At 36.4% G+C, this 13,074-nt stretch overlaps 1 protein-coding gene across 1 annotated transcript; it reads right to left on the reverse strand.

Annotated features, from left to right (window-relative positions):
• Positions 1-9,879: 9,879 nt before the first annotated feature.
• On the reverse strand, positions 9,880-13,074 carry LOC108982574 (glyceraldehyde-3-phosphate dehydrogenase, cytosolic). The gene is made up of 12 exons (XM_018953987.2): positions 12,826-13,074; positions 12,708-12,740; positions 12,482-12,582; positions 12,254-12,369; positions 12,030-12,129; positions 11,703-11,849; positions 11,533-11,593; positions 11,345-11,442; positions 10,978-11,120; positions 10,750-10,833; positions 10,344-10,433; positions 9,880-10,228 (listed from the first exon to the last, which is right to left on the reverse strand). Exons 1-12 carry the CDS (start codon positions 12,827-12,829, stop codon positions 10,180-10,182), a joined length of 1,026 nt encoding a protein of 341 aa, XP_018809532.1. The 5' UTR covers positions 12,830-13,074; the 3' UTR covers positions 9,880-10,179.

The raw sequence follows: 13,074 nt of genomic DNA on the forward strand, positions 1-13,074 counted from the left end.
TTTGTAAGTAACATTCAAAGTTACATTACATTCCAAAATGTCTTACAAACATTACAACATTTCAAAAAAACATTAACTGGATGAACATTACAGCACAAATCACAACAAAATAATATCCAATCCAGCTTCGTCTTGAGTTTATTTGCCTTTCATATTGCTTGATTCTCGTGCAACTGTTTAATCATGCAAAGGATATACAGCCAAAATATCTTGAGTCCTAAGAAATCAGTAGTTTTCCAGCTGCTGCTCTCGTAACTCTGTAAAAGGAAACAAAAAAATAGTTAATTTTTCTTGTTGGAGCTATTCATCTCAATCATGTAAAGAACATGAGTTCAAGCAATGTAAGTTATATTTGTGCCTTCATCTACGTAGTTCGACATCGATATATTTCTGTAAAATGTACTATGAGATTATCCTTTTTTATTCAGATCATTAAATTTAACCAATTGCAATTAGTTTTGTTTTAGAATCCCAATTAGTGGAGATGTGGGATGCAAATATTTTTCTTCAAGGGTTCAAAACGATTGACCACTGTCATGAGATCAGCTATGGTGATGAAACCAGACTTCTGTACTTTATAAACTTGGAAATTAGATTGAGCAAGAAACCCTAATTAATTAGAAATACAACATATCCTTCAACTATAGGATACAACAGACTATTTTTTTTTTATAAGTAGGATACAACAAACTAAATTAAACTATGGAGTAAACAATCCTCCAATTCAAGGTTCACATTCATTCTTTTATTCCAAACGAATAAAGAGGATGAGAGTATTGATGTGAGGTGAAGGTGGGAAAAAATCATAAGCAACCATTATACTCAAAGAAAGTAAATCGAATAAACATGTTATGAAAAAATCAAAAGAACATGATCTCGATCATTCTTCTCATTTTCAAAAAATGGAAAAGCCAATGCAAGTAAACCATACTACATTCATATATGAGAACAAAACTCCAGAGTCTCACTACATTTTTAGGCAACCAACAATGAGCTCATGAAAAAAGATCACTCAGATTTGAAAAAAAAAATGCAAATGTTAAGCTCTCATGCATATATCGCCTGTTTAACATAAAATTCATGGAACTCACGCATGCCACTCAGGACATCTATCATTTAGTAAAATCTAGGGCAATCAATTTGCTAGTTCATCAACACTAAAGAAAACCCATGTCTCTCTAGTTGTCTGTAAGTTCCAGGGTTTTCTTAATCTCTTCTTGTCACACTCCTAACTTTGTTAAAGGTAAAACAGGAAGTTCATTGTGATGGCTATCAAACTGCCATTTCCAACACTGAAAAAAAATCAACCAACCTTTCCAAGCATCACGCATATTAGCCCAAAAGACTGTAAACAACTTGGCATAACGTGCTAGCTACCGCACGGTGGAGTTCATAATGGGGTTTGTGACAAGCAAACATCTCTAACACTTATAAAAGTCTAGCAACATTTCCAAGCATCACCCATATTAACCAAAATACAAAGAGAACATCTACAGGAGCCATCAGAGGCAACATCTACAGGAGGTACCATTAGTTTCTAGCAAATACAGAGAGAAAAAATAGATGAAACAGAGAAAAAAAGAAAATAAAATAAATGTATGCTAAACCTCCCAAAGATCTGAGGGAAGCTTCGCGTCAGTGGACTGAGAGCGACTTTGCGTCAGTGGACTGAGATGGGACCGAGGGCTTCGTCGTTGGTGGACTGAGGGATCGAGGGCTTTGTCGTTGGTGGACTAAGGGACTGAGGGCTTCTTTGATGGATTGAGGGACCGACGGCTACGGGACTTATCTTCTCGGGAGGCTGAAGGAAGGGAATGAGGGCTGAGAGGTTCGAGGGCTTGAAGGCAAAATGGAGGCTCGGGAGGGCTGGCGTTCTTCGATGGCTAAGATTCGGGGGGGATTCGAGGGTTTGGCATCGAGATGGAGATGTAGGGCTTGGGGTTTGATATGGAGGTTCGGGAGGGGGCTTCGAGGGCTTGGGGGCGAAATGGCAAATGGGAATGAGGCTGAGAGACGGAACGCCTCAAACCGGTTCAGTGTCTAAGTGAACCCAGTCTACACGTCATGTGTGCAATGGATGCACCGAAATAATGGCTTCTGTAAAGATTTTTCCTAATTTTTTTTACTTTCTCTGTTAAGGAGACGTTTGGATTTGAAAATGACTTGAGATGACTTGAGATAAGTTCAGATGAGTTGAGATGGATTGTGAATAGTAATGAGATGAGTTGTGAATAGTAGTGAGATTTGTGAGTTAAAATTGCTGAATAGTAATGAATAGTAGTGAGATGAGTTGAGATGAGTTGAAATGAGCTGAGATGACTTGCGAATCCAAACGTAGCCTAAGTCTGTTTGTATTGTAAATGGATCATACGTGAGGTTAGCCGGCTAAAAGGATAAGATGTAGGGTTTCCTTTTAGTTTTTTCCACCTTTTCGTCTTCTCTATTTATCTGCATATTCTCATTCGTTTCTCTCTCTAAAATCAAACTCATTTCCTTCTCTGTCTCTTCATCTTCTCTCTTCTTTGAGTCTTCTCTATTCTCTTCGTCTTCGTGTTTGCATCTTCAAATTTGTTTTCTACGGCGTTGGTTTTTTTGTTTTTTGCATGTCATGGTAGATGTCGCCGAACGAAGGCCACCGCCTCCCAATCTCCTCCACCGAGCCTTAGATGCTGCGGATTTGGACTCACTGCATCTCAATACTCCTTTCTCCAACAAAGACCAAAGCCCAGAGAGAGAGAGAGAGAGTGCAAGGCTTCCAACTATATTCCTTGGGTTCGACGAAAACTACCTCTCCACGGTCGACCGCAGCTAGCTCAACAGAAACTCTACTAGCTGGATTTCGTGTTGGCCTTTTTTGGCATCTCGTGTTTCGAATTTGATCATCTTTTGGGTTTGGATTTTCGCAGTTTCTACTGGACCTGTGTTTCGTGCATTTGGGTTCATCTAGATGGTTTTGCATTTTAGGGTTTTTGGATTTAATTTCTTTGATTTTTTTAATCATTTAAAGCTTTATTTACTTTATTTTTCCAACATCTGAATCTAGGATTTACTAATATTTTGGTTTTCAGGGTTGCCAATTTTTGCCCCTGTTCGGCCGAGTGTAGTGAGACAGAGAAAATAAATCTGAGAGGAGTTTTTTCAAAGCGAATGTCTGAAAAAATGAGTTTTAATTGGATTGTATTAAATGACAATTTGAGATTCTGTGAGAGGGATCGTTTGTTGATTTTTTTTTTCTATGCGTGTTGAGAAGAGATGGAATTAGAGTGTGACGGTGTCATCTCTCCTGTGAGAGGGGCGACAACGATATGGAGGCCGGAGCAAGCCACTCCGATGTCGTCATGAACGATGGCGATGAATTGTCTTTTTATCCTTTCGATATTGCCTACCGAACTTGCTGCTGGGCAAGTTGTGAAGGTTATTTAAATTTGTGACTGTGCTATATCTTGTGACAACTTTTACTTGAATTACCATTCCCTTCAATATTTTAGCAAAAACCAAGGCTAATTGTATTCTTACACTAATCTGATCCGTAATCATATTGTATTTGATGGAATCCTTTATAGGAAGCATTGAGGATAAGGGGCTTAAAGGATGATACAACTTGCATAGTTGTTGGCATAATTCCTCTTGATAATTCAGAACAACCTTCAGCTCCTCCTAAAAAGCAGAGCAAGCTGAGAGCTTTATTTTCCAGGACGAGGTGCTGAAGTTCTGCAAATAAACTATCCAAGAAGCACTCGGCTATAGGTATAGTGGAAGAATTGTTTGAAGAAGGCTCAGCAATGCTTGCTGAAAGGTCAGTATGCCTATTTTGGAAAGTGGTTATTTTTGAATGAGCTCTTAAGCTTACAATTGTGCACTGCTTGCTGCTTTCCTTTTCCCACTATTTCATCTATTGCAATCTCTTACTTCCAGAAATTTATATAGTTATGATGGGTAAATGTAGGTTTTTATCTGAAAATAGAAAAACAATTTGATAGCATGAGTGAAATGTGTATGATGGAGCATGATAGAATGGGAAATATGGAAATCTCTAAAATTTCGATTCGATTTTATATGAGCGGTCTATTACTGTTTGTGATTTTTTGCTTAGTTTTGCTACTCCAAATTGTATTTGGCATTCAATCGGGTATCAAAATTTGAAATTGCAAGCTAACTTATTATAAGGAACCAGAATCTTGAAATTGGACTCCCACCTTCACAGAGAATGGGGCGCACCCCTCCCTTCCCCCTGACCCTCTTCTACTGTGGAAGACCTTTGCCATGAGGTTCAGGTCAGCACACGATTAACTTGGTTAGTACAAATTTACATTTGTGATGTTAACCATGCTTATTATTGGTGATTGTTCAAGTGTATCAATAAGTCTCTAATCCTCTGTACTGTATAAATGGAAGAAAGGATGATGCTATCTAACATGGTTATTGAAGCTGGGGCAAAGAATGGTGTTGTCCCATAATTACAAACTGAATTACCTTTTTGTGGACTTTCGATGTTGGAGTGGAATCTTATATTGATATATGTTATGTTATGTTATAGTTTTCTGATTATGAATTAAGAAATAACTTGAATAGTTCACTTCAGTATGCATATTTAGTTATATACTGGAGAGAGAACTCAGGTAGTTCACTTCACCATGTGTTCTTAGCTAAATAGCAGAGATAAACTAATCTTTTAATACCAAAATATAAAGGCAATATTTTTTGTCTCAATATCTTTGACATGAGAATCATTTTTATGACTACTTTCTAAACAGAAATTTTTAGCCTTGATAAAGGAAAAAAAAAATTAAATATAAACTAAGCAAACATGCATTGCACGTTACTTTTACCTAGTATGTATATAAATATATATATATATATATATATATATATATATATATATACTAGTTAAGGTGTTTTGTGCAAGACACAAATGCCCCTTGCATAGAACACCTGATTAGAAGAAAAAACTAATATAACATTAAATTATTTGGAAATAAAACCTAAAATTCACATGTAATGAATAAGGAATCATTATAATCAGTAGTTACAAGTTCATATGCTTATATGGAAAAAATTTAGTTCATATGATTCATTTAAATTACTTACTACGTCTAAGAATAGAATAAATCTATTAAAAAAAATTCAATTTGATGAGAAATAAAATATTGCTAGAAGATAAATATGGTATAAATCATCTTTGTTAAATACATCTCCATTTATATCAATATATAAAAAGAAATGATTATATTTTAATAAATGGATTTTTTTAATGTAAATAGTTATTTTAATTTTTTTTAATAATATTAGAAATTACGAAATACAAATAAATAGAAAAAGCATTACGAAATAAATAAAATAAGCAATTTTTATATGAGAAAGAAGAGAACGTACAAGAAAGTAGAGGAGAAATAAAAGGACTGTGGAAGTGGAGGAAATCAACAAGAAGCAGAATGTGGAAGAGTGAAATAAGAACAGAAGCAGCAAATTTGTTACAAATAACACATTATAAAAACAGAACATAATAAATGTATATTTATATTTGTTAAATAAGACTATACTAACATATTAAGAATAATAACAGATGTAATAAATAAAATCAACATTTACAAAATCGGGAAATAAACAGAGTAAAATATTGCATGAAATGAAATTTCCTATTAATAGTGTTATTAATAACAATATTATTAGTGTTATCAATATGGGATATGTTAATAATATAAAATATTATATTCAACAATTAATATTAAATTTTGAAAATTTCGAACCTAATTATTAATAAATTATATTAAGTAACAGTATTTAAAGACATTAAATGATTTAATGAATATGTAGATCTATTTAAATTAATAATAAAATATATTTTCTTACTTCATGAAGATTTATAAATATATTAATAAAACTATTATTGTCAATTTTAATAAATATAGTCGAATGCATATGTCATATATTTTATTAATTCCAAAATAAATATATAATGTGTTAATTTTAAACCTAGAAAGAACATTACTAAGTGTTAAATAATTTAATCATATAATTATAATATAAACTTTCATCATTTACAACTAAAAAATACAATTTAGACAAATTGTAATACATTATAAATTTTAAAGCTCCTCAAATATTGTTATTATTTTTGGGTTAGTTATTAAAGTATAAAATAAAGGAAAAAATGCTGAAAAGAAATAAAATTTATTTTTCAAAGAATTTATTTTCTTAATACAATTTTATGGATAATTGGTATATTAATTTAGAAATAAAAATATCAGGCTATAGGGTAATAGTTAGGTCCAAATTTATTTTTAACTGTACCTGATTCTCACATCTAAACCCAAAAAAAAAAAAAAAAACTAAAGCCCAAATTCTCATATCTAGGCCTATCGATGACCTCCGACACTCCCATTTTTCTCTCCTAACACCCATCGTGGAGAATCTTCCCTTCAGCCTTCCCTTCTCGAACCCTCTTCCCCTCTTCTGAATCTCTCTCTTTCTCTCTTGATCTCTCAGAAACCCCGTCCCTCGCTCTCTGCTCTCTCTCTACCCTCCTCAAACTCACTCTCTCAAACTTCTCTCTTTTGTAATCTCTATGTCGTCGAAAACCAGAGGTCTCTCTCTGTCTTGCCTCACGATTTTTCAACGTGTGTGTGTGTGTGTCTCTCTCTCTCTCTCTCTCTCTCTCCATGCATGGCTATGGGAGCCTAGGTCAACCATCGATCTTCGTTTGCTGATGTGAGACCCGTGTTTGGTCCCAAAGAAAATGAAGAAAACTGTAGCCTAGGTCAGCTGTCACAAGCCCACAAACTGAATACATGGTCCATGGGCCTTGAGCCAATTTAAATTCATTTACAACTTTTTTTACTTTGATGCTATCTATTATTTGGACTACAATTAGTTATTGGGCCTTAGGCCTTAGTTTTATTTTCTTATATGCCTTTAGTTGTGTTAGCCTAGGCCCATGAAGGGGTCATCTTCTTTATGTAAGAGCCAAGGGCGTTCAGTTAATGCAAATGTTATTTCTTCTTCTCTTATCATCTTTTTTTTTTTTTCCCAATGGAGGTGCTCCCCTCGAAGTGAGTAATTTTCTCGTATATTTTCTAGTTAGCCAAACACCTAATATCAGGTGTGTTACAACATTTGTTATGAACCCACTAGGTAGAACATAGCCTTGAAAACTAGCTTACAAGGCAAGGGTGCCTAGGGGCTTATAAACCATCAACCAATCTCATATTTAGTCAATGTGGGATCGTAACAACCACCACACTCCGCAACCGACGTCCACGGCAGTCCCAGCGCTCACACGGGTTAGCTGTGCGCTAGGTCTTTTCCTAACTCCGGGCGAACACTGCCATGCCGGCATCATCCCCCGTACCGCACGATTGCAACCGTCGCAACATGGTCTTAGATATGGGGTGGCTCTGATACCATTTGTTATGAACCCATTAGGTAGAACTCACTCTTGAAAGCTAGCTTACAAGGGAAGGGTGCCTAGAGGCTTATAAACTATCAATCAATCTCATACTTAGTCGATGTGGGATTGTAACATCAGCCAACGAAAAACACGATTGTTATTCATGGGAAAGGTGGAATTTTTTTTATTTTCTTCTTCAAATCTGAGTTTCCCCTATCTCTTCCCCAATTCACCTAGTCTTGTATGTTCCTTACCTAAGGTTTTTGTTTTTCAGTTTGCCTGAATGTAATATATATGGGTATGATTTCATATCTACCCTCTTTGTCTCTAAAGTCCTCTGACCGAAAGTTTTTTTTCCCTGAACAATTTTAAATCTACGCTCTATGTTTATCGCCTCCTACGAACGAGTTAATATTATTTTTAGATCTAAACATATTTTTTGAAGATTATTTTTCAGTTTGGTTTAATTTATTGTATATGTGTATGCTCTGACATCTACTCTCTGTATCTCCAATCCTCTGTATGGGAATTTTTTTTTTTAACATCCGGACATATATTTGACCGTATTTTTTAATTTGGTTTAATTTAATGTATATACGTAAGATTTTTTTACACATGCTGTTCAAATTCAAACATCTTCCACTGAAAGAAGAAAGAAGAAGTTTGTGTGGAGACTGACGGTGGTGGTGGAAGCCGAACTTTAGAAATGTAAAAGGACAAGAAACTTGTCGGCAAACACAGAGGGAGCAAACCGTCATTTACAAATGCACAGTGGTAAAATCTAGAAGAGGAAAAAAATACTTGTTTTTTGCATTGGCGCTTTTAATATAGAATAGATAATCTTTAATGATATAGGTCGTCCATTCCGTAACTTGAACTTGTTACATAATCTTTACTCTAATACCAAATGTGAAAGTCGGCAATTATTGATCCAAAAATTTGAAAACTATTAGATACTAATTAATTTAATTAAGTTTTTAATCCTTAGATTGGTAGCATAACCCATCAGAGCACATCTAACGTAAGACGTAAGGCAAATGTCACATTTGATCCCAAAAGAATAAAACATCCACAACGTTATATTTGCGTCTACAAAATACCACACTCAATTCATGATCACCTTAATTCATAACAGGAAACACCCTAGTAAAGAAGGCCACTAAAGCAAACAAAGGAACATGATTGCCTTTATCAACAAGTAGGTTGTTCATCTGAGTTCCGACCCAGAAATCTGGATATGCCCGAACCTGAACCCGGGTTTCAAACCCGAGCCGGAACCCAGTCCAGGTTGGTCTGGGTTAGACCCGGGCTAGAACCCGGGTGGATCCAAGTTTTTAAAACATGGAAATCTAGATTCCGGATTGTACCCGGATATATTTTTTTTTTTAAAATAAAACCATTTACTAAAGATCAACACAAAGATAAAAAGAAAGCTCAAAAAACCATCGACTTGACCATCAAGAATTCCAAATACACTGGACTCAAACTGTGGTGTATATGGAAATTTCTCTTAAACTCAAACAGAGCATGGATGAGTACATACATAAAGTGAAAATGACGAAGTAAACAAATTTGAGCTTTTTTCCTTCAACTTTCCCAATAACCAAACAGATTCATTAAAATAGAGAATCAACGAATCCATAAATAAGTCGATACCCAATACAGATTTTAAAAAATAAGTTTCCAAATATTTCAAAAATCACACGACCACCTGCAAACATATGGTCAAAGTATCCATCCACCACCGCACGACCCATCTCAACGACAAATAGATGTGGCAACGACGAAGAAGATGCAGCGACAAAGTCATGATGGCAGTTGCTAGGGACTTAGGGTTTCTGCTTCTGCTGCAATGCAACGAGAGAGAGAGAGAGAGAGAGAGAGTGGAATGAGGGTTTACCAGAATAATGACCTAAAGGCAAAGGTTGACGACAACAAAAATGCGGCGATAGCAAAAGAGATGCGATGACGGGGTCATGATGGCAACAACTAGGGCCTAGGATTTCTGCTTCTACCATAGCGCAACGAGAGAGAGAGAGAGAGAGAGAGAAGTGAGTCGAAGTGGGGGGGGGGGGAAGGTTTACCAGATCAACGCATTTTTTTTTAAAAGACCCGAGTTCCGAGTTTAAACCCGATGCCAAAGTCCCTAACCTATACCTGGACCATGTTGGTCTGGGTTTTGCAATCCAGATTTTAGATTCGTTGTCGGAATTCAATTTTTCGAGTTCTAGACCGGGCATGAAAAAAACCCGACCCAGATAAACAATACTATCAACAAGAGGGAGATTTCAACTTCAAGGAGTTTTCTTCTTCCCTCTCAATAATATACTTTTGATGGTAAAAGTGAGCTATATTTATTATATGGGAGTTTTATGGGAGAAAACAAAGTATTGAAGCCTCTATGTTATAATCTCTTTTTGTTTATGGTGAATTTAATTAATGCCTTTGAAGCACTAATAAGAAGAATGTTGGCAAAGATTAGAAACAGCATGAAAGGGGAAAAAATGGCAATCAATTCATTTGAGAACGAAAGGAAAAAACAGCATGTAATGCTTATATTAGCTGATATTGGCCCACTACCATTTTCTTGTTGTAAAAACGAAAGGAAATCCCTAGAACTTCAAGACAAAAAACATCCCAACAGAGACCAAAAGCTACCCAGAGCAGAAGTTTTGCCAAAAATAGCAATATGACTCGAGGTTTATTCCAAACTGCAAATGGAGTACGCCCATATCTAAACCCTAGACTCAACAAACACATAAAAGATGATGCCTTGAATATTCGGGTTAGCTTCAAGCATGTACGGATGCGATGTGGACAATCAAGTCAACCACACGGGTGCTGCAAATACAAAAGAATTTAGGGAAAATCAGAAGTCTAGGTAGCATTTCATAGATTTTGAACCCTAATCTGATCGATATTAGAAGGAAGAATTTAGGGAAAATCAGAAGATTACCTGTAGCCCCACTCATTGTCATACCAAGAGACAAGTTTCACAAAGTTTTCATTCAATGCAATTCCGGCCTTGGCATCAAATATGCTAGACCTGCATAAAGTACATCAAGCATGCTTAAAATAACAATGTTATATCAGGATCTTTACCAAGACTAAAATAAAAAAAATAAAAAAAAAAACTTAATTTTCCAATAATTTAACCACGTAGAATTATATCTTCAACTTCAAGAAAACATACAAGCTATATATGATTAGATTTTAAAATTTAGCATACACATACAGGTGCTTGGCAAAACATTGGCAAAAGTTTACTTATAAAAAAAAAAACATTGGCAAAGCCAAACAGACATACACAATCATATTTCTTTTATCGGTACATACACAATCATATTGAAACATTACTCTACCTGTTGTCACCAACAAAGTCACTAGACACCACATCATCTTCAGTGTAACCCAAAATCCCCTTAAGCTTGCCCTCGGATGCATCCCTGAACATTGTCAGATAAGTATAGATTAGAACAGATATATAATGGATATGGTAGAAAAAGCCATCCTACTAGATTCTAGTATTGGCACGTAATATAGGAAAGGATTCCACATATAGCGATAAAAAATGAATTTCGAATACTTACTTAATGGCCTTTTTTATCTCCTCATATGTTGCCTTCTTCTGAAGCCTGACAGTGAGGTCAACAACTGAAACATCCACAGTGGGTACACGGAAGGACATTCCAGTCAATTTGCCATTGAGTGATGGAAGAACTTTCCCAACGGCCTGTATAACCACAAAAATAGGCAGAAAATTATTCAAGATGCTAAATACAGCAGCACTATGGAATACTGACCGTAGAGTAATGCTATAAACTCCTAAATATGATTCCCAATTAGAGTGATAATTGAAGAGCAATTAGCAAAAATATTCAGCGAGCATGCAATGAGTCACTACAAACATTTATATCATCAGGCAAACAACATTTTCAATAAGAATTGGTTAACTACCTTAGCAGCTCCGGTGCTGCTGGGGATAATGTTGAAGGAAGCAGCTCTTCCACCCCTCCAGTCCTTGCTTGAGGGCCCATCAACAGTCTTCTGGGTGGCTGAATCACAAAACACAGCAACCAACACCATTAAACTAAAATCGAAAAAATAAGACGGACAGAAGGATTGTCGCATGACCAACAACTTACCGGTAATGGAGTGGACGGTGGTCATGAGACCCTCGACAATTCCAAAATTGTCATTGATAACCTGTACACAAATTTCATACCACCTCACAATTAAGCACAAAAATTCAAATTACAATTTCAACCATGATACACGATCTTAAAACCACATTAGTCTTGATTTTAAAACAAACCTTGGCGAGGGGAGCAAGGCAATTGGTGGTGCAGCTAGCGTTAGAAACAATGTCAAACTCGGGCTTGTATTCCTTCTCATTCACACCCACAACAAACATGGGCGCATCCTTGCTAGGAGCAGAAATGATGACCTTCTTAGCACCACCCTGATCATCAAATAAACAAAGTAAAAAACGCCACTACAAAAAATCCAACAAATCAACTCCATTTCTCATTCTCATTCTCATTCTAGACAAAAACATCCAATTAAATCATGTACACATAAAGAAGTATGATTTCCATCCATAAAACCACAAGATTAACCTTCACTAAATCAAAGAGCAAACCTTCAAGTGGGCAGCAGCCTTTTCCTTGTCTGTGAAAACACCAGTAGACTCTACGATATACTCGGCTCCAGTCTTTCCCCATGGGATCTCTTCCGGGTTCCTGAAGAAATTCCCACAAAAAAGGCAGCGTTTTATAATTTCTCACGACCATTTATCGCAGTACAAACAACAAAAGGAAGCCGGCACCGATCATGCGATGAAATACAGAGAATGGGAACCGTTACCTGATGCCGAAAACAGCGACGGGCTTCTCTCCAAAGAGAAGGGTGCTGGAGTCCTTGACCTTGATGTCGTTGTGCTTCCAGTGGCCGTGAACAGTGTCGTACTTGAACATATAAGTCTGTCACGTACTCAATCATTAGTTGAAGCTAATTCCTAACCAGATCCAAGTTCTCTCACTGACAATACGATCTGTGAAATTTTTCTATTTCTTTTTGTTTTTATTATCTTACCATGTAGTCAGTGGTGATGAAGGGATCGTTAACGGCGACGAGTTCAACATCATTTCTCTGAAGAACAACCCTGGCAACTAAACGACCGATCCTTCCAAACCCTACAGATCAAATCCGTATACAAACGAACAAAACCCGTCAGAACCTGAAAAAAAACGACCTCCCAAAACAGTAGAGACAAAAGAAAAAACACTCGAGACAAACATTTCAAGGATCGGAAAATTACCGTTGATTCCAATCTTGATCTTCTTGTCGGAGGCTGTAAAAATCAAAGCACACAGAGAGAATCAGCAAACGAAAAGATTTCAGATTACAAAACCAAGGAAGGAGAAACAGGCATTTACCCATGACGATCGGGAGAGATGGCGCACTTGTAAAGAGAGGTGAGATTTGAGAGGAGAGTAGAGAGAGTAGATTCAAAAGACGACGGAGGAGTGATTAGTGAGTGAGGGAGAGCGGAAGCGGAGGGCTATTAAAAAGGAAACTGGCAACCGGTAGTTGGTGGGTTGGTCACGTGCCCACGTGAGCGTGGGGGATAGAAAAAATGACCCTTCTAGTTCTGGAGCCGCTCGATCAAATATCAATAGATAAAT

The sequence above is a fragment of the Juglans regia genome, chromosome 13, assembly GCF_001411555.2.
Source record: "Juglans regia cultivar Chandler chromosome 13, Walnut 2.0, whole genome shotgun sequence".
Classification (NCBI taxonomy): domain Eukaryota; kingdom Viridiplantae; phylum Streptophyta; class Magnoliopsida; order Fagales; family Juglandaceae; genus Juglans; species Juglans regia.

Excerpts from the sequence above, each read along its gene's own strand:
- LOC108982574 (XM_018953987.2), bottom strand. Across the intron at positions 10,834-10,977 it reads GAGATAAAAAAGGCCATTAA|GGATGCATCCGAGGGCAAGC; the intron begins GTAAGTATTCGA and ends GACAATGTTCAG. Across the intron at positions 10,229-10,343 it reads GACAATGAGTGGGGCTACAG|CACCCGTGTGGTTGACTTGA; the intron begins GTAATCTTCTGA and ends TTGTATTTGCAG.